Source organism: Phytophthora ramorum, assembly GCF_020800215.1.
Source record: "Phytophthora ramorum isolate Pr-102 chromosome Unknown Phyram_PR-102_s0006, whole genome shotgun sequence".
Lineage (NCBI taxonomy): Eukaryota > Oomycota > Peronosporomycetes > Peronosporales > Peronosporaceae > Phytophthora > Phytophthora ramorum.
Window position 1 is genome coordinate 3295723 of NW_027150652.1, and position 17128 is coordinate 3312850.

The window sequence follows — 17128 nt, forward strand, 5'->3', positions numbered from 1 at the left end:
CAACCTCCTTCTTAGTTTGCAGATCGCTAAGCGATGGTACATAATCAACTTTCTCGTAGGCTAATGCTGCACTTCGCACTACCTACCACATTCCATTCGCGTGTTCCGACTTTTATCGAGGAACGATAGGTGAAATCACCGCTGGTCTGGAGAGCGGAAGAAACGCACGATCGCTGTTGCAGTCTTTGATATCTTCTCTCCAACCGATAGCCGATTTTGCTGAAATTCGTCTCTGTCGTGAGCGTCATCCAACCGAGCTGGTTGTCGTTGAGAGGCCAGAGCTTTCACAGCGCTCAGAACGGATTTGTTTTCAGTGACCCACTGACTCACAAGGGCGTTATTGCCTTCGCAGCGCAGGCAGTTTCTTAGGGTAAACAACACGCGCAGTGCAACGACGTTGTCGTCATTCGTGTCGCTTGATTCCAAGCACAGCAGGAGTGAACTGTGCAGGTCCAGGATGAACACCGTGAGCAACGCGGGCACTAAAAACATACAGTTTTATAATCCCCAGTGGCTTACCTCAAAGCAGAGTCCTTGGGCAGAGAATGAATTCCTTTGTCTTGCGCGAATATCACCTCATTTAACTGTTCACCGAATATCTGCAATCCACAATCAATTGACATGTTAGCAGACATCTCTCGCGCGTTTAACACAGCACGTATTATACCTGAGATAGGAAAACAAGGCACCGAGAGGCAAGATCCGCGACCTCATCCTCACGTCGATCCCTTACATCAGCTTCGTTGGAATCGCTCTCCGGCGATATCTCTTCGGGCTGACTGTGCAGCTTGCGCTTGATATCACCAACAGTGCATAACTGAATCAGCAATGGCCCACAACGAACTAGCTCCTCGAACCCAGATGACACCGACGTCAAGCCAGGCTGGCGAATTGTTTCGTATTTCTCGTGAAGCAAATGGGTCAAGATTATCATTAAATCCACCAAGCTTCCGTCGATGACCTTGCTTGCTGACGCGAAAGTTAACGCAGTCGTCATACTTCTGACAATACCCGACTCGTACAAGAAGTCTGATTGCACATCAGCAGAGTCAATCAACATTTTGACGAGTTGTGTTGCGTGCGAAGGCAATAGTTGGAAATTTGTTGGTACGGATAGTAAAGCCATCACTGTCGGCACAAGTTTCAGTTCCTTTGCTTCTCCAAGAAGAGATGAATCATTGGAAAGCAAACCGAACAAAAGCTCGCTGGAGAGACTCCAAACATTCTCTATCATGTTGTCACTCCTCAGTATAGAATGGAGGTGGGGGAGGAGATGTGTTCGAATGAATGAATCGTAGAGCTCATAGTCACCATTGTCATCCTCGTAGTCGAAATCCAACAGGACAACATGAATGATTCGGAGGCAGTTCACAGCGACAGCTTTTTGGCTTCTACCAAATGCCCCTGATACTAATTCTTGAGTTGGGAAAATGCGTTCAACCACTGCAGGCAGCAAATGAAGGAACAATACGTATTTCTCCACCAAAACGATGTCATTGGCCTCGCTGGCAGCAAATTTAAACAGATCCAGCAAGATCTCGGACACGTATAGCGCAACCGTTGTCGTTTCCTCAGTATGCCCTGAAATGGGTAGCGTTTCTTCCGGAAATGATGTGAGTAGCTTAGCCATCAAGCGCAGGAAAAAAGTGTACTGTTTGCTGTCATTTGCCACGAAGACGTTCATGAGTTGCAACCGACAGTTTGAGTTCTGAAGCAGTCCGCTAAACAGCTCGAACGGTATTGGCGATATTATAGGAGATCGATGTTCTGCGTTGTTGTTGTTTGTGTCTTCGCCATCCCCGTTTTCGTACGAAGTGAAGCAATCAGCGCCAAGTTTCAGCGCCATTCGAATGGCGAGCTTGCACACATTTAGAGCACATTGCGCAAGATACATTCCAAACGCTGATAGCTTCGTTTCTGCTGATACTGAAGCACGATTGTTTTCATTTGCAGACAGTTGATCAGTTATTGAGATTAGGACTTTCTCCACAGCATCCAAACCATGATTTTGCATAAATGAGAGCAGGAAACTTCGGTTCAGGTGAACACCCAAATTGAGCATGATCAGGCTCTTCGCTCGCAGGATGATCAAGCTTTCGTCATCGGCATTACCCCCTTCACCAGAATCAATCACCAGCAGATTTAAAATCTCGGGGAAAGTCATGACACGCTCCAGAAGCAATGTGCGACTTGCTTTGATCGCAGCGGTATCTGCCTCTCCATCGCTGCCCAACTTCATATCCAAGAAACCATTAATAATATTGAGTGATGCGATTGTCAAATCTGTAGATCTCTGAAAACTTTGCGCGCCTCGCCACACGGAGTTCAGGATATCAGGCTTGGCAAAGAACAGCATTATCGATCGTTTTAACCGAGATGATAGATTTGTGAGCGAGGATGAAGTACGAAGATGCCTCAAAACTTGAGCAAGCGCCTCAGTTGTTGTCGTACGCAGCGCAAGAAGCATATTGGGTGTATCCGGATTATCTTGGCCATCAAATTCCAGAGTATCATCTTGCACCAGGCCACGAATTAACGCCGAGACAATCTTGTCGCTCATTAGCTGTGGAAGGAGCGAATCCGTGCAATGTATCAGCATGTTGCCAAGCGTTCTCACCGCATAGTAGCGAACCGCAATGTCAGAGTCATCTACACGGGCGAGCACACCCTCAACTCCCCCGCTAGGAAGTTCCCACTCCTGCTGTGTGGATATGTAAAACAGCAACTCTCCAAGACAGGCAAGTGCTATCGGACGAGACGACAATCCTCTCTTGGCGGGAATTGGAGCATCTTCGTGATCACCAGAATGATCGTCAACAATCTCCAATAGTGTTTTCACAAGAAGCCTTAGCTGATCCGGCGACGACGGTGCAATAAAGGTTGCAAATCGGAAGAGGACACCAAGAACGAGACATAACATTGACAGCATGGCGCTGCCGGATGTCACCAACCGAGCCTCTTGTGCTAGAATCCGAATCAGAAGTTTGAGAATGGAGCTGTTCACGATTATGTGGGCCAGTCGAGCGTGGCAGCTAAGGGAGAACAAGTACGCCATCACGCTGAGCTTCTCTTGATCGTCCGCCTGAGATGACTTGAGACTGATGTAGATTTCTTTCAGCTGGTTTTCTAATGCCTCTGTTGTGCACGACATTAGCTTTTCTGGTGTTTTGAGTTCAAAGCGCAGAAGCTGTACTTGGACCCGTGGCAAGTCATCGATCTGGATGTCTTTGTTTCCGATGATTGATTTTACTCGGCAATCTGTAGCTGTAAAAATGAGCTTCGAAACTTTGCGTAGTCCGCTCCCTGGTGCACCGTTTCGGTCAAACAGACGATTCAGCTGTACTCGCTGTTGTGGGGCATGTCGAATGGCAGGAGGCGCGGAGTGAGGCGCGTTTGCAGTACGCCACCGCTGTCGCAGGTCAGAACTTAACGGGCTGGATCCGATAAATAGTTCGTCTTGAGTATCGTCGTCTAAATTCTCGTTATTGTTTCGTAGAACCCGCGTCCTTACGCCTGGCGCGCTCATAGGTCGAGCTTCTTCGTGACTTGGATTACGAACAGTACTTCTGAATAACTCCCCTGGATCTGAGTCACCCGAATCAGATAAAACGACTTGATCAGCTTCAGATATCTCCGTTTCATTTGAGCCCGGTAGTACATTTGAATCTGGTGGTAGAGCAGCAGTAACAAGCGCATCGGAGGCCGCATTATTGTCAGCATTGTTATTCCCATCGTGGTCTGTTTGGTAACCATCGTCTTCACTGTCGTGCTGTGATTCCCCAGATTCATCTGCAGAATCATTTTCAACGTCGCTGATGATAGCACCCGTACTGTAAAACCACATCTTTAAATTCGCGATCAACGTGCAACAAATGGACTCTTCGATGGACTCACCTTAATACCACTGGTGCATCCCTATCAAATATTTCTTGTGCAGGCATCACCATTTTCTCGAGCCGAGGTAAATCGTCCCAAAACGGGTGATCGATCAGCTCGTCCCTGGCCGTAATTTCTCATCAGACTATCACAACTGCTAAACTTGGGCCCGGCAAATGAAAGACGCACCAAGAGATTCGCTGGTACGGATCTTTTACCAGTAAACGATTCAGGAGATTGCAAAACGCTGGCGACATTTCATACCCAGAGACTGGAAGCTCCATTGTCTCTGTTTGAATCTAGGTTGAGTACATACAACAGTTAAAATATATAGGCGTTGACTGGCGGATCTTTCACTACGTCTTACCATTCTTGCTAGCTCTGAAAAGTTGGTGTGTGTAAATGGTTGCCGCCCTGTTCTCAGTTCATACAGCACACAGCCCTGCACCAACACCAATACTGTTCAATCTACCAACACATGTTTGACACCCCATTCGAAAAGCTAACCGTACCAATGCCCAAAAATCCGATGCAAAACTGTGTACGGCAGGCTGCTGGAATAATTCCGGTGCCATATAATGAGGTGACCCTGAAGCAAGCTTTACCCATAACTATTTCGTTAACCGATATATGACCAAAACAAGCTCGCCATATCAGCATCAGTGCACGTACTGGTCGAGGAGGCGCTGTATCCATTGCAGGAATGCGCCGTGCAAGCCCAAAGTCCGCCAGCTAAACGTATCAGCAGGTCACAAGTTCAGTTCTCGCATTTTTACGGCGCCCACAGTAGCAACGTACCTTCAAAGACCCATATTCATCGATGAGAACGTTTGCAGGCTTCAAGTCGCAGTATAAAATGCCGTTGGCGTGCAAATATTGCAGTCCGGCCACAAGCTCGATCCCAAAAGTCTGCAAATAAAGTACTATCAACAACAGCAGCAACAATTTCTCCTACTTCGAACCTGCACCTTGACAGCTGACTCCGGTAGATATTTGTCCTGTGTGATCAGGTTGAGCAGGTCTCTGCCCATGCAGTACTCGAAGATGAGCCAGATGTGGTTGGACGACTCGTACCAGTCGAAGAACTTGAGCACGTAGCGGCTGTTCAGCTTGTGCAGGAACGGCACCTCGTTCAGAATCTACAAATGCAAATATATAAATATATATTAATGTTTTGCTGGAAATTGATATTTTTTGTTTTATGGGACGTTTGCTGGTTATACACGCACCTTGTCCATACGGCTCTTGGCCGTGGACTTGACGGCCACGTACTCGATGCTGCGTTTGCGCCGCGCTTTGTACACGAACGAGTGCGTGCCGCGCCCGATCTCGTCGTAGATGTTGTAGTGCTCCATGGTAGCAACCGACGACGACTCGCTAATGCGCCTATGCCGTGGCCGTCGGGTAGTAAAAAACAATGGAAAGATATGGTGTGGTAGACACATTATGGAGTGTACCACGCACTTCAACTTGTAGCTCTACTGCACTCCATTGACTCTACTGCACTGCATTGACACGAAGCTTGGAATCGTGCAGTGAACAACTATATATTGTAGCATCTTACGCATTTCGTGTTGTTTGTATATATCAGCTTGCTTCGGCCTGTGCAGATTAGTAGCATTAGGTTTTGAACAGGAAGAGGGCGTGGGATGATTTACGTTTATTGTAGTGGCAGCGAGTGCAACAGCGGCTTGAACTTGTTCGCGGGCTTCTTGGAAATCGCCCACCAAAACGGCTACAAGAGCTCAGTAACCACAAACTACTAACGTTACGACAAGGAGCACTCGCTTATATAAAGTGGTTTGCCAAGAGACTTCGTGTAGCATCGGCTTCAACTTCACCGGTCATAAATAGACTGACCACGGTACTACTAAATCCTGGGAGTGGAGAAGGCCCATACAGTTTTCAAGTCAAACTCCCGACCACCTGGTCTCATCTTTCTTTCTTCCCTTTCTAAACCAGAAAGCTAGAGAGCTACCCAGGCGTCTTCTCCTTCATCCAGCGCGGCTCCAGCAAGCACCAGATAGCGACAAGCAGGTGTGTGCATGCCCAATACAGCGCTCTGTGTGTACATCTCCCCCCCGTCTCGCACCAACGTCTACAAGATGTAGCAGAAGCGATTTCAGCTCCATGGACATCCCATTCCCACTAATTTATTATTTATTTTACTTATAACGCAGTCAAATCATGTCGTACGCGTACCTCTTCAAGTACATTATCATCGGTGACACCGGTAAGCACCAGAACTGCAGCACGATCGCGAAATATCAGAATCTAAAGCGTTTTGTTTTTGGGCTCTGCAGGCGTAGGCAAGTCGTGTCTGCTGCTGCAGTTCACGGACAAGCGCTTCCAGCCAGTGCACGATCTCACGATCGGCGTCGAGTTCGGCGCACGGATGATCAACATTGAGAACAAGCAGATCAAACTGCAGATCTGGGATACGGTAGGCAGTTTTTATTGTTTTTTGGCTCGCTTTGCTACTTTTTGGAGCTGATTTTCGGAGCGGTTTTGGTAGGCTGGACAAGAGTCGTTCCGTTCCATTACGCGCTCGTACTACCGCGGCGCCGCGGGCGCGCTGCTGGTGTACGACATCACGCGACGAGAGACGTTCAATCACCTGACGAGGTGGCTGGAGGAGGCGCGTCAGAGCTCCAACTCGAACATGGCCATCATGCTGATTGGCAACAAGAGCGACCTGGAGCACCGTCGCGCTGTGAGCTTCAAGGAGGGCGAGCAGTTCGCCAAGGAGAATGGCCTCATCTTCCTCGAGACGTCGGCCAAGACTGCTGCCAACGTGGAAGACGTACGTGCTGATGGCGTAGAGAGGGCTTTGGATGGGCTATTTACTATTGATGTGGTAACTTGCAGGCCTTCGTGAAGACGGCGTCCAAGATCTACTCGAACATCCAGTCAGGTGTTTGTGACGTCACCAACGAGGTTCGTAACCGCTTGCAAGCTGGAGTCAGTCACCTTGAAGCTAAAATTCGTGACTGTTGGTTCTTTCGTGTTGCAGGCACATGGCATCAAGGTGGGCATGACGGGCTCGCCTGGCCCTGGCGGCTTCGGCAACTCGAACCCGCCCGCCAACCGGGGTTGCTGCTAGAGGCATAGTGTACCTGTGGAGAGGATCACGACGAGAGTCCCAGCGTGCCGCCGCGAAAGCCGTTCAGACAGATTCTAACTAATGCATGTAGCGCAACTCCACTTCAACATCAATCGCACTTAACCCAACACTTTATACACACCACATACTCACCACTCCATTATCAGGTCATGGCGCTGTCGTCTTCGCTTGAGGAGCTCTCGGCGGAGATTCTGGAGGCACTGGAGCGTCTGCTGGACGTTGAGTCGCTTGTGCTTCTGTCCACAACCTGTCGCTGGCTTCTGGACGCACTTGGAGCGCTCACAGAGGCCCGATGCAAGCGCGAGTGCTTCTCCACGTACCTGCACCCGACAGTGGCGTCCTATCGCATGCAGGCGGCAGTCCCAGACACGTGGAGACAATTGTACGCAGCATTCAGCAGCCTCCATAACCTGCGGTGGCAGGCCTGCAGAGGTGACGGGACGTCGTCAACGCTGCGGGCTCTGAAATCGGACAACCAGGAGTACGAATCCGATACGACCGCGACCTTCTTGATCCGGTGGGGAAGCAGTGGCATTGTACTGTTGTGGCTGTAGCTTATGGTTGAAATGTGGTGTGGATTTTAGGAGTGGTGGTCACTATTGGTTCAGTGTGTTGCAAGCGAAGATCTCAGAGGCGACGTTGGGAGGAGAGGTGAGAGCTGAGGAAGACACAGTGACATCGCCTGGCCGACTGGATGCGTTGCCGTTTTTGCAGTCGCCGCAGCAGGTGATGATGGGCAAGTGGGAGAAGATTCGAGCGGCGGGCAAAGGGCCGTGTCCGCGACGGAACCACTCCATGACATGCTTGCCGGATGCACTTTGTGGGCGGGAGTTGCTGATGAAGTCGAATGATGTGTGCAAGAAGGGTGTCGCGCTTGAAGAGGAAGAGGACAAATATGTGAACGTCCGGCGAATTCTTTTCTTCGGCGGGCAGTCCGAGGGGATTCCGTTTGAAGCGTTTGGCGATCTCTATCTGCTCTGTATTGAAGAGGTAGATGCAGGCAGTTCAAGGAAGACCCAGGCAGTGTGGGTCGAGCCAAATGTTACTGGACAAGCACCGTCGCCACGATGCGGACACACAGCGACGTTGCTGTCTCCGGAATTGCTGCTGATCGCAGGCGGCAGTATGGGAGTATCGCCTATTTTGACGATGGATGTCTTCTTGCTACACATTGATGGTTGTGCTGGTACGTAGAGGAATTGGTGAGGGTGTAGAAGGGGGATCGATAGCGTAAACTCACTGCTAAAATGTCTGTAGATTTTCGATGGTCAACACCGTCATGTTCCTCAAGAGTACCTACAGGGCGCTCGTTACATGAAGTTTATCGGTGCGTGTTTGCTCGCCATCACTTACACGTTGCATCGAACGCTCACAAGCCACGCTTGGAAACTTTGGCTCATAGTGTCTCAGAAAGCGACGTGCTTATTTATGGCGGGCGTCAAGTAAGTTTGACTCCACCTCCCTTGTCATAATGATGCAGTTCCGATGTCCATTAACTCGTTTGTCTAGATTCGGCAATCCAATGGCCTGATAGACGTGGACAGACTGCGAGTCACCACTGAGGTAGATGACTTCAACGATACCCACTACTCCATCGAGTGGTCAAAACCTCGCCTGTCCGGATCCCTGCCTTGCTCGCGAAGAGGCCACAGCACGAACATAATCGGCCCCAATCTGCTTCTGTTCGGAGGCCAAGATGATTCGACTGGGCAGTTGGAAAATGACGTACGCGTGCTCAACCTTCGACGCCGAAGGTGGGCACGCTTAGACGTGCCCGGTGAAGCGCCGTGTCCTCGGCGAGGCTTCAAGAACCAGTACTTTGGCACGACCCTCGTCATCTCCAGCGGCTTCGTGCGCTCCACACAATCAGGCAAGGCCAACCACCAACTCCCCGATAGCGACGTCCATGTGTTATCACTACTATAGGCATCGCCGGTTTTGCAAAAGTAGTGGAGACCTGTTTTGATAAGGATGCCAACATGAGCCTTGATCGTGCACCTCATTCATAGCCGCAAAAATGATTTTGAAGCGCGCTCCAGGTGCATGTGGGTATCCTATCGTTGTTTACAAACACAAACGTTTCGCTTTTTTCGAAAATCGACATCTTCTCCAGTCTGAGAACGCCAGATCAAAGCGAAAGCATGGCATCCAAGAAGCTGTACAAGCTGTCGCCTTCTCTGAGCCACTTGCTGGGCAAGAGCGAGCTCACTCGCCCGGCCGCCATTAAGGAATTGTGCGTCATCCGTCTCGCATTAAGTAGAGAGTCGCGTACTCAGTGAATGTCTCTTGTCCACGTCTTCAGTTGGACCTACGTCAAGGAGCACGAGCTGCAGGACCCCAAGGACGGACGCGTGATCCACCCCAACAAGGAGATGAAAGACGTCTTCCGCGTGGAGAAGATCGGCTTGACGCAAGTCATGGGGCTGCTCTCTCCGCACCTGCAGAAGAAGCCCGAGCAGCCGATGTGAGATCTTTTTCTGCCATCGGTGGCCACGGCCACATAGTCAATCTCTTCATAATATTACTGCCATCTTCTTAAATCTCCGTTGTGAGCACTCCTTCATCGTTCAGATACGTCTCGGGCCCGTCATCCTCCGCGTTGGGATGTTGCTCGCCTGTTGCAATATCTGCAGCGTTTCCAACGCTACGACAACGGTCCTCATCCTCTGCGTATTGCATCTCCCGACTCACTGAAAGACGCACCTCGTCCAGCATGCGATCCATGAAGCGCTGGCTTTCCTCCGTAGATAAGCTTCGGCCACCCAGCAGGTCATCAGGCGGTATCAGGTAATGCTGGTGCTGTGGTGGCGGCAGTGTAGCTGGCAGTGGCGCGTGCGTTGTGCTATTCTCCTCTCCGTGAGCTGCTGAGGTGGACGTCTGCGCTGTCGTGCTGAAGACTGGAGGATTGGCGTTGGAGGATCGTCGCTTGACCTTCTGAGAGCGCAGCGTGCGACCACAGAACTGAGCAGCGAACAGCTCGAACGCCTCGGTAGATATCTGCGCCATGCCTTGCATGAAATCGTCCAGTGCTTGAGAGTACTGCATGTTCTGTTTGCCAACACCTCGACGCTCCTTGTCCTTCACCTCCACCATGCTCTTCATCAGCCCCTCAAAGACCGGATGCGACTTGAAGTGGCCAAATACGCCCATACGCGCAAAGCGGAGCCAGAAGTGGACTTCTTTCAGACGCTCGGCGCCAACCTCACTATTATCCCCAGATTGTGGAGACGCCATGTGCTTCACAGTCTGGTAAAGCCCGCGGAAGGCCGAGTTCTTGGACAGTTTGCGTAAGAACGGATCACTCTCAGTGTACACACTGGGCACGTACTTGATGTTTTCAAGTTTCCTGGGCGTCTTTGAGCGGCTCAACACACTGCGGAAGTTCGGGACAGTACGCAAATCACGGCATGCACGGCAAACACCTTGGCTCTGGGAGGCTGCGCGGTCGTGGCCTTCGGAAACAGGCACAAACCGCCTGCAACGTAAACTTCGGACACAACGGCCTTCTTTGTCCACACGCCAAAGGCACTCGCTGAACACGGCATCCTGCAATACCAGCCGTTGTTCGTCATTCAGTTTGTCAACGATTCGAACCTTCTTATCATTGCCAAACACTCGTGGAAACAACTCTCGGGCTATAACATAGCGAGGTCGACTGCCACCAACGATTTGGACGGCATTGGCGACGTACGCCTGTACGTTCTCATCGCGGAGCCCCGTGCACGGCACGTGATCACTTGGCATGACTGCATCATCAATTCTGCCGGCGCCCTTGTCTTCAGGAGATCCTAGCTCAGTGAGAAAGGCTACCGCACCAGGATCACTCTCCATCTGCTCTTCGCTGTCAGCGTCTCTGGGTTCGCCTGTAGAGCCATCGCGGTTCAGCGCACCAGCAGTAGCAAGGTGTACTGGGTCAGAAGCACCAGTAGATACTGAATCAACAGCGTTTCTTTCGGACTCCTTACGGGTTTGGCCTATAGTGGCCAGTTGACTGGATTCTGATGAAAGTGCAAACCCAGTCACTGCAGGTGCCGCGGTAGACAGCATTTCCACCCCTTGGGCCATGCTGGACTGGTGCCCGTGATTTTGCATAGCCGAAGAAGTCGGAAATGAGCTGAGATCGACATCTTGAATATCTCCAATCGATAAATTGGGCATTCCGAGACCGACTACTGAAGGGTCCAGCAAATGCACAAAGCCCTCATCGTTGGTCATGCGCCCCGTATTCGACGGCAAAACACCGTAAATGGAATCGCCTTCCTGGTTTACTCTTGACGCGTCACTCCCGCCAGGCGGTAACAGCTTACGCTTGCTAGACAGCCCATATCTTGAAGTCATCGCCAGCAACTGCCTTTGCTTGCGCCCACCCAAGTGTCTCTGAAAGAACTCACATGCTTCAGGCGATAGGTCAGCGAGTGAACGCATGAACGTGTCAAGGAGGTCGCTGTAGGTCATATTCTGCAAACCTACACCACGTTGTTCCTTGTCCTTCAACCGCACCATGGACTCGGTTAACCCGAGCAGTGCTGGATGCGTATTGAAGTCCCCTGAAAGTCCCATCGTAGCCATCTGCATCCACGTATTAAGCCCGCTACCACTGGGAATTTCAGCAAGAGCCAAATCACGCAGCACCCGGGCGAAAGGCTCTTGCATGTCAAACTCTGCTTCAAGCAGTGGACACACGCGCCCCGAGCAGAATTTCCGGTTTATCGGGTTGCGTGGCGGCCCTGGACGTGTTGCCATTTTGTATTTTGTCGCGGCAGCTGTCCGTAGAGCGGAATTACTTCGAAGAGCAGCGCACGACGCACACCGGCCTTCTCCTTTCCCTGAGTCAATGATACCAAGGCAATCCAAGCTACGCACGGAATTGCCATCTTTGTCCACAAACCAGAGGGCTTCGCCCTCAATTACATCGTGCAGCAAAAGTTTTTCGGCCTCGAGAAGCTGCTGGAGTTTGGGCTGGCGCTTCTTTGCTGAGCTTTGGCCATTAGGCTGGTTTAGCTCGCTACCTGCATCAGCTTCATCACTGTACTCCAAACTATCAGGAAAGAGGTGCGGGAACAGTTCTCGCGCAATTTTCTGGCGATGCCGCGCTCCCCCGGTAAGTTGAATCGCGGATGATACAAACGTGTCCATTCGTTCATCCCGCAATCCGGGACATGGCAGTAGGCCACGCGCTCGAGCGATATCCCACCGAATCTCGCGTGGAAAACTCTTTTTGCTTTTGTTAGCTTGCACCAACACGCTTGCGGAAGTAGGAGGGCTCATGAGTACTCCGGACGAAACTAGAGTCCTCGGTGTAGCTGCATCTATCCTCTTCTTTTTCCACTGCGCACTTGTCACTGCTGCAGAAGCAGGTTTCGCGCGCTTCTTGGGCTTCTGCTTGTCTGCCACGTGCATCAAAAACTGTCCGGGTTGCCAGGGCGCGCCGAGCAGCACTATTCGCGCGCATTCGCACTCTGCAAACCGTCCATCGGGAGTAATACGCTTGAACTGCGGATTATCGCGTAGTACTATAGCGCCTTTAAACATTCGGATGCGCTCTTCGGGGGAATTATCCGCTGGAGGCATGATTATCCTCTGGCCATCTTTCATGACGCCAAACTCTCGCCGCAGTATCCTATCCAACGACTGCAGTGCGTAGTCGTCAGAGTCGTCCATGCCGCCCTCCTCGTCACCCACTTCTTCTGTTTCATTTTTTCCATCACGTCCCAGGAACTCATCATCATCTCGATCCTGTGAATCCTCAGTCTCGTCCGTAGTTCGCGGGATCGAGCGACTACCGCTGTCAAGTCCCTCCTGTCTCCTGTTAACCTGCTGCTCCTCTGCGCCCGCGTCTCTCCTGTCCGTCAGCTTCCTCTTCTTGGTACGCGGCCTGCTCTGTCTCAAGAAGGTGCAATTCCTGCTCGCCACATGCTGCTCGAACTTGAGAATATACCACGGTGGGTTGAGCCGCACATTGCGGCCGCATTTACAGCCCACCGTGCGTCCGTCTGAGGCCACGGAAGACACCACAGGGTGCTCCTGCAACGCTCGCATCTTGTCTTCTCGTCTGGAGTAGTGCACGTCCCCGTTTCTGAGCACTTCATAGGCGCTGAGCTTAGTCGCCTCTGTCTGTAGTGCCTCTGCGTTGCTGCATCCTGCCGTCGAGGCTTGAGCACTGAAATGGCCTGAATTCTCGCTCGAGGTCTCGTTTCGAGCCAGAAAGGCCCGAATCTGCACCGAGTTGAGGGTGTTGATCTCCAGATTCATATCCATGCCGCTCATGGCCATGTCCGCGAAGGCGTCTGCCTCCAAATCGTGCTCCTCGCCCTCCTCGATGATACTCACCGAGTCGTCGCGCTCCAGGGGGTAAAATATGCCCATGGAGGCCGGTGCGGACGCTGTCGAGCTGCCCAGAGTCGCGGAAGACGACGGAGATGCACCCGAAGTAGACGCGCGGCCTGTAGACGACGCAGAGGCTGACGCCGCGGTCGCAGACGCAGCCTTGCGGCTCTCTTCTTCGTCGTCCATTAGAAATGTATTTTGATTAATTGTGTGCATGTAACTTATGTTGATTAATTGTGTGCATGTAACTTATTTTGATTTCTGCTCCTTCTCAAAATAAATTACGCCTCTTCAACTTGAAGCAGCTGGGCCTCCGTTATTTTCCAAGCTCCAGTATTTCACGATGTCGATGCGTGTGTCTGGTGTGCGGGAGGAAATGCTGGGCATGGGGAGTCAACTAGAACTGGAGACCAATTGGAGTCCGAGCCACTTGCGCCTGCTGTATTTGCTGTCTCGCTTCGCGACGCACCCAAAGTCCACGGACGAGGAGGAGCAATGGCTGCGCAGTCTCCCGTTGCAGGTCATGGTGTTTGAGGCGATCGTCCACGGCCTCTTGGCCTTCGACTACTCGCCAGTGTGCACCAGTATCGTCAAGGATGGACAGTCTCGGCGACTGTGGCTCAACATGAGCCACGACGCTCGAGCAGCCATTGACGACCTGAGGGAGCACGAGCTCGTCAAGGCGCTCAAGACGTGCAGCGAGGACTTTCAACCCTCCACGGCGTATCAGGTAACCGAGCAGGGCTTGAAGGTTCTGGCGACGCTCCCTGCGCGAGACAAGCAGCGACTCGACGAGTTTCTAACGTCCCCGAGACCCACTTCTGAGAGCATCCGAACGTCGGTGGACTCCCCGAGACCAGGTGTGCTCGGGACGGCGACCACGAATCCCTCGGGGCTGGTTCTCGTGGAGAACTCGCTGCTGAAAATCACGTACGACGCGGACAAGGGGCAATTTCGGATCCGGCGCGGCGATGGCAGCGTGTACATCTCGCGCGTGACCGACATCGAGGAGGTCTCGTACGTCTCGAGTCCTTATCTTCCCTGCTGCTTGATGAGAAACGGCACAGCGAATTTCTCTTCCAACGCCTGGCAAGCTGAAAAGTGCCGCAAAGGCGCAGCGAACAGCAGTATCCAAGATGCAGATCTGTCCTTTGCCATTGTCTTGGAAAACGTCCGGCTCATGGTGGGGGAATGGATCCCGTTCGGCCCGAACCAAATCGTGCTGCTGAACGACCGGTTGGGCTCGCTCGAGCGATGTCAGGGAGGGCTCTTTACGTCGGAGCTAGACGACGCGCCGACATCGACGTCGTTGAGCATTAGTCCAGGCCTCACGAAGATTGCGATCGTGGACTTTGAATTCGACGCCTTCACCAATTTCGAGGCGGACATCTACGCGCCAATCGAGGACGGTATCATCCAGATCGAAAGTTTTGGCATGCACTTGAACGGAGATGGATCGATAGTGTACGGGATGGAGATCGACGCTACCATGGATCGCTCGGCAGACTTCCTTTGTGTCGATCACCTCGCTCGACTGCTAGTGGACGTGGATCTGGATTCATCCAAAATCATCAACGACTTGTTGTCGCCACATCAGCGTGCGCTACTGGACATGCTGTTCATGGGCGATGCTCGTTCACGAAATAAGTTTGCGCTGCTGACTGCAAGTGGAATCTCGCCGAAACTCCCTGCGAGAGCCTACCTTGATCGTGGCGAGAAGGAGAACGAGCTGAAGCAGGTTCTGGGAGAGCTGCATTCCGTGCACGATATCGGCTTGGACGACAAATTGCTGGTTGGCCATGATGGAATGTTGCTGGCTGGGCCGAATGCCAACAAGCATGAACCATTGCTCATCGCACATTTAGCACTGCTCTCGCGCGAACTGGTTGTGCGCTTTTTCTTCAAGCGTACTTTCATCCTGGGAGATGTTTTGGCGCGTGCGCGTTGCTACATGACAAGCTACGAAATGAACCCAGAGGGAATGGACGATATGCGCGACAGAGTGAGCCGCTGCGCGCACGATCTCGTACTTCTGGAAGAAATTCTCGAGCTTCTGCGCGAATCACTGCGTAGCTTGGCGCATACGATACCCTCCCGGCCAACACCAGCTGAAGATGACTCTACCGGAGGAGGAGCTGCCTTGTACGACCATTTGCAGCTCCGTAAAACGCACAAGGACCTGGAAATGCGCTGCAAGGATCTGGCTAAACTGTTGCGTGGATTCCGAGCCAAGCTGAAGCAGGTGCAAAGCCAAAATGGGACGATGGCGAAGACCATTCTGGAAGGGCTTGTGCTTGGAGTTGAGCGCAACGTTGGAGTATTAGCCGAAGCTACTCGTGCAAACCAGCGCTCCCTCACAGGCTCTTTTGATGTGCTGTTGCTTCTGTTTGCCGGGATTCTGGCCTTTGAACTACTGGATCGAATCACGGATGGTAGCCTCCTTGGAGTGGATGATGCCTCCGCACCAGCGCTTCATTGGATCAAGGACATGGTGGTTGAGAAGTTCATCGACTATCCTGGACTTTGGTTCGTGGTTAATATCATCTGGCTGGCGGTAGTTATCTGGATACTGCGAGTAGGGATTCGCATCGGGTATCGGCGTCTAGCTCGTACTCAACGGTTGGTCTTTTCCGGTATCCCTCGACGCATCAATGTTGCAGCATTCGAGCAATTCCTACGCACTCCACTTGATGAATTGAGCCCAGAGACCGAAGAAGCTGCTCCCGTAGCACGTGGTCGATGCACTCGTCGCCGCAAGCGATTCATCGAGGCTCGAAACTCAAATGTCCGAGGGTCTATCCGGGTTGTAAAGGTTCTATGGAGTGAGCTAGCAGTGCACCCGAAATGCCAGACGTGGATGGAGTTCTTTTTGCGCGTGCGCCAAAACTGGGAGCAGTTCATCGCACCACCCGTGCGCACCCAAGTTACCTACGACGCTACAAACGGTCTCCTGATCGATGTTATGGTTCAGGTACGTCGACAATTATCATGCACAAGGCTCTCTTGCAGTTTTTCTTTCTAACCGGTTGCGCGATCTAGGCGGGCGTGACGACCAACTGCAGCGAAGTGTACGCCCAGCTCATGGCTCAAATGGAAAGGTACGACATTTGCTTCCTGTTGCACCCTCTCCACTCACTGTTTTGTACTTGTTCCAGTGGTGGATGTTTCGATGAGCATTACGCGCCACCAACCGTGACAAAGTCCGAGGGATCTTCCCCGAACTCTCGCTCTAATCGGGGGTTCTTGATACCTCGCTCGGTTGCTCGGCGGAATGCACCCGTGCACCCCACCCAGGGAGTGTAGATGCTGCATTGTATCACTTCAATGGCATTATAGGGATAGTCAAAAGGTAAACCCAAAAGTCGGTACTTGCGATGGTCCAACGTCTGTCCAACGTCTGGCAAGTGACAAACAAAGGCAGAAAACTGCCGGAACCTTCCCAAAAACTGGATCGTTTCGCTTACCTTGTTGACCACAACATTTCCATCTTTACTACGAAGAATTACCCATGTCCCTACAACAAGCGAGATAGAGCTGACCACGCTGACAACAGCACCGACAAAGTTGCCACATCGCTCAAGCGTTATTGATGCAGACTCGCTCTATCGCCTCTAGTTGTTCGTGGAAAGGTAAGATGTACCTGCGAAGGCGACGTTTTTTCTTCTTCGTGAAACGAACCACGCACTCCGACGCTTGAACCCGGTCGTCGTGGTCTCGCGGTTATCTTCACTCCCCGTTCCTCCGCTTATCGCTCGCGTGCGTGCGTTCGCGCATTCTCGTCTTTTCCACACCGTCCTGGGT

The 17128-nt window shown here is 51.9% G+C and overlaps 6 protein-coding genes across 6 annotated transcripts; 4 read left to right on the forward strand and 2 right to left on the reverse strand.

The window, feature by feature from the left end:
- Positions 1 to 135: 135 nt before the first annotated feature.
- KRP23_7902 (Serine/threonine-protein kinase RUNKEL) lies at positions 136 to 5231 on the reverse strand (the record flags this gene model as incomplete). Its single annotated transcript, XM_067893273.1, has 14 exons — positions 136 to 442; positions 520 to 599; positions 668 to 1029; positions 2002 to 2563; positions 2618 to 2701; positions 3659 to 3830; positions 3895 to 3999; positions 4066 to 4175; positions 4244 to 4318; positions 4389 to 4475; positions 4549 to 4608; positions 4675 to 4785; positions 4845 to 5015; positions 5106 to 5231. 14 exons carry the CDS (start codon positions 5229 to 5231, stop codon positions 136 to 138), a joined length of 2412 nt encoding a protein of 803 aa, XP_067745072.1.
- Positions 5232 to 5525: 294 nt separating this feature from the next.
- KRP23_7903 (Ras-related protein RABB1c) lies at positions 5526 to 6979 on the forward strand (the record flags this gene model as incomplete). Its single annotated transcript, XM_067893274.1, has 7 exons — positions 5526 to 5575; positions 5839 to 5913; positions 6057 to 6109; positions 6180 to 6319; positions 6392 to 6679; positions 6745 to 6813; positions 6890 to 6979. 7 exons carry the CDS (start codon positions 5526 to 5528, stop codon positions 6977 to 6979), a joined length of 765 nt encoding a protein of 254 aa, XP_067745073.1.
- Positions 6980 to 7149: 170 nt separating this feature from the next.
- Positions 7150 to 8926, forward strand: KRP23_7904 (RING finger protein B; the record flags this gene model as incomplete). The annotated part of the gene is made up of 5 exons (XM_067893275.1): positions 7150 to 7517; positions 7585 to 8186; positions 8258 to 8327; positions 8403 to 8442; positions 8510 to 8926. 5 exons carry the CDS (start codon positions 7150 to 7152, stop codon positions 8924 to 8926), a joined length of 1497 nt encoding a protein of 498 aa, XP_067745074.1.
- Positions 8927 to 9141: 215 nt separating this feature from the next.
- Positions 9142 to 9468, forward strand: KRP23_7905 (Upstream activation factor subunit spp27; the record flags this gene model as incomplete). The annotated part of the gene is made up of 2 exons (XM_067893277.1): positions 9142 to 9233; positions 9303 to 9468. The coding sequence occupies 2 exons, from the start codon at positions 9142 to 9144 to the stop codon at positions 9466 to 9468; spliced, it is 258 nt and encodes an 85-aa protein (XP_067745075.1).
- Positions 9469 to 9535: 67 nt separating this feature from the next.
- On the reverse strand, positions 9536 to 13513 carry KRP23_7906 (uncharacterized protein; the record flags this gene model as incomplete). Its single annotated transcript, XM_067893278.1, has 1 exon — positions 9536 to 13513. The coding sequence occupies one exon, from the start codon at positions 13511 to 13513 to the stop codon at positions 9536 to 9538; it is 3978 nt and encodes a 1325-aa protein (XP_067745076.1).
- Positions 13514 to 13670: 157 nt separating this feature from the next.
- KRP23_7907 (uncharacterized protein) lies at positions 13671 to 16630 on the forward strand (the record flags this gene model as incomplete). The annotated part of the gene is made up of 3 exons (XM_067893279.1): positions 13671 to 16298; positions 16367 to 16425; positions 16483 to 16630. 3 exons carry the CDS (start codon positions 13671 to 13673, stop codon positions 16628 to 16630), a joined length of 2835 nt encoding a protein of 944 aa, XP_067745077.1.
- Between the last annotated feature and the right edge of the window lie 498 nt (positions 16631 to 17128).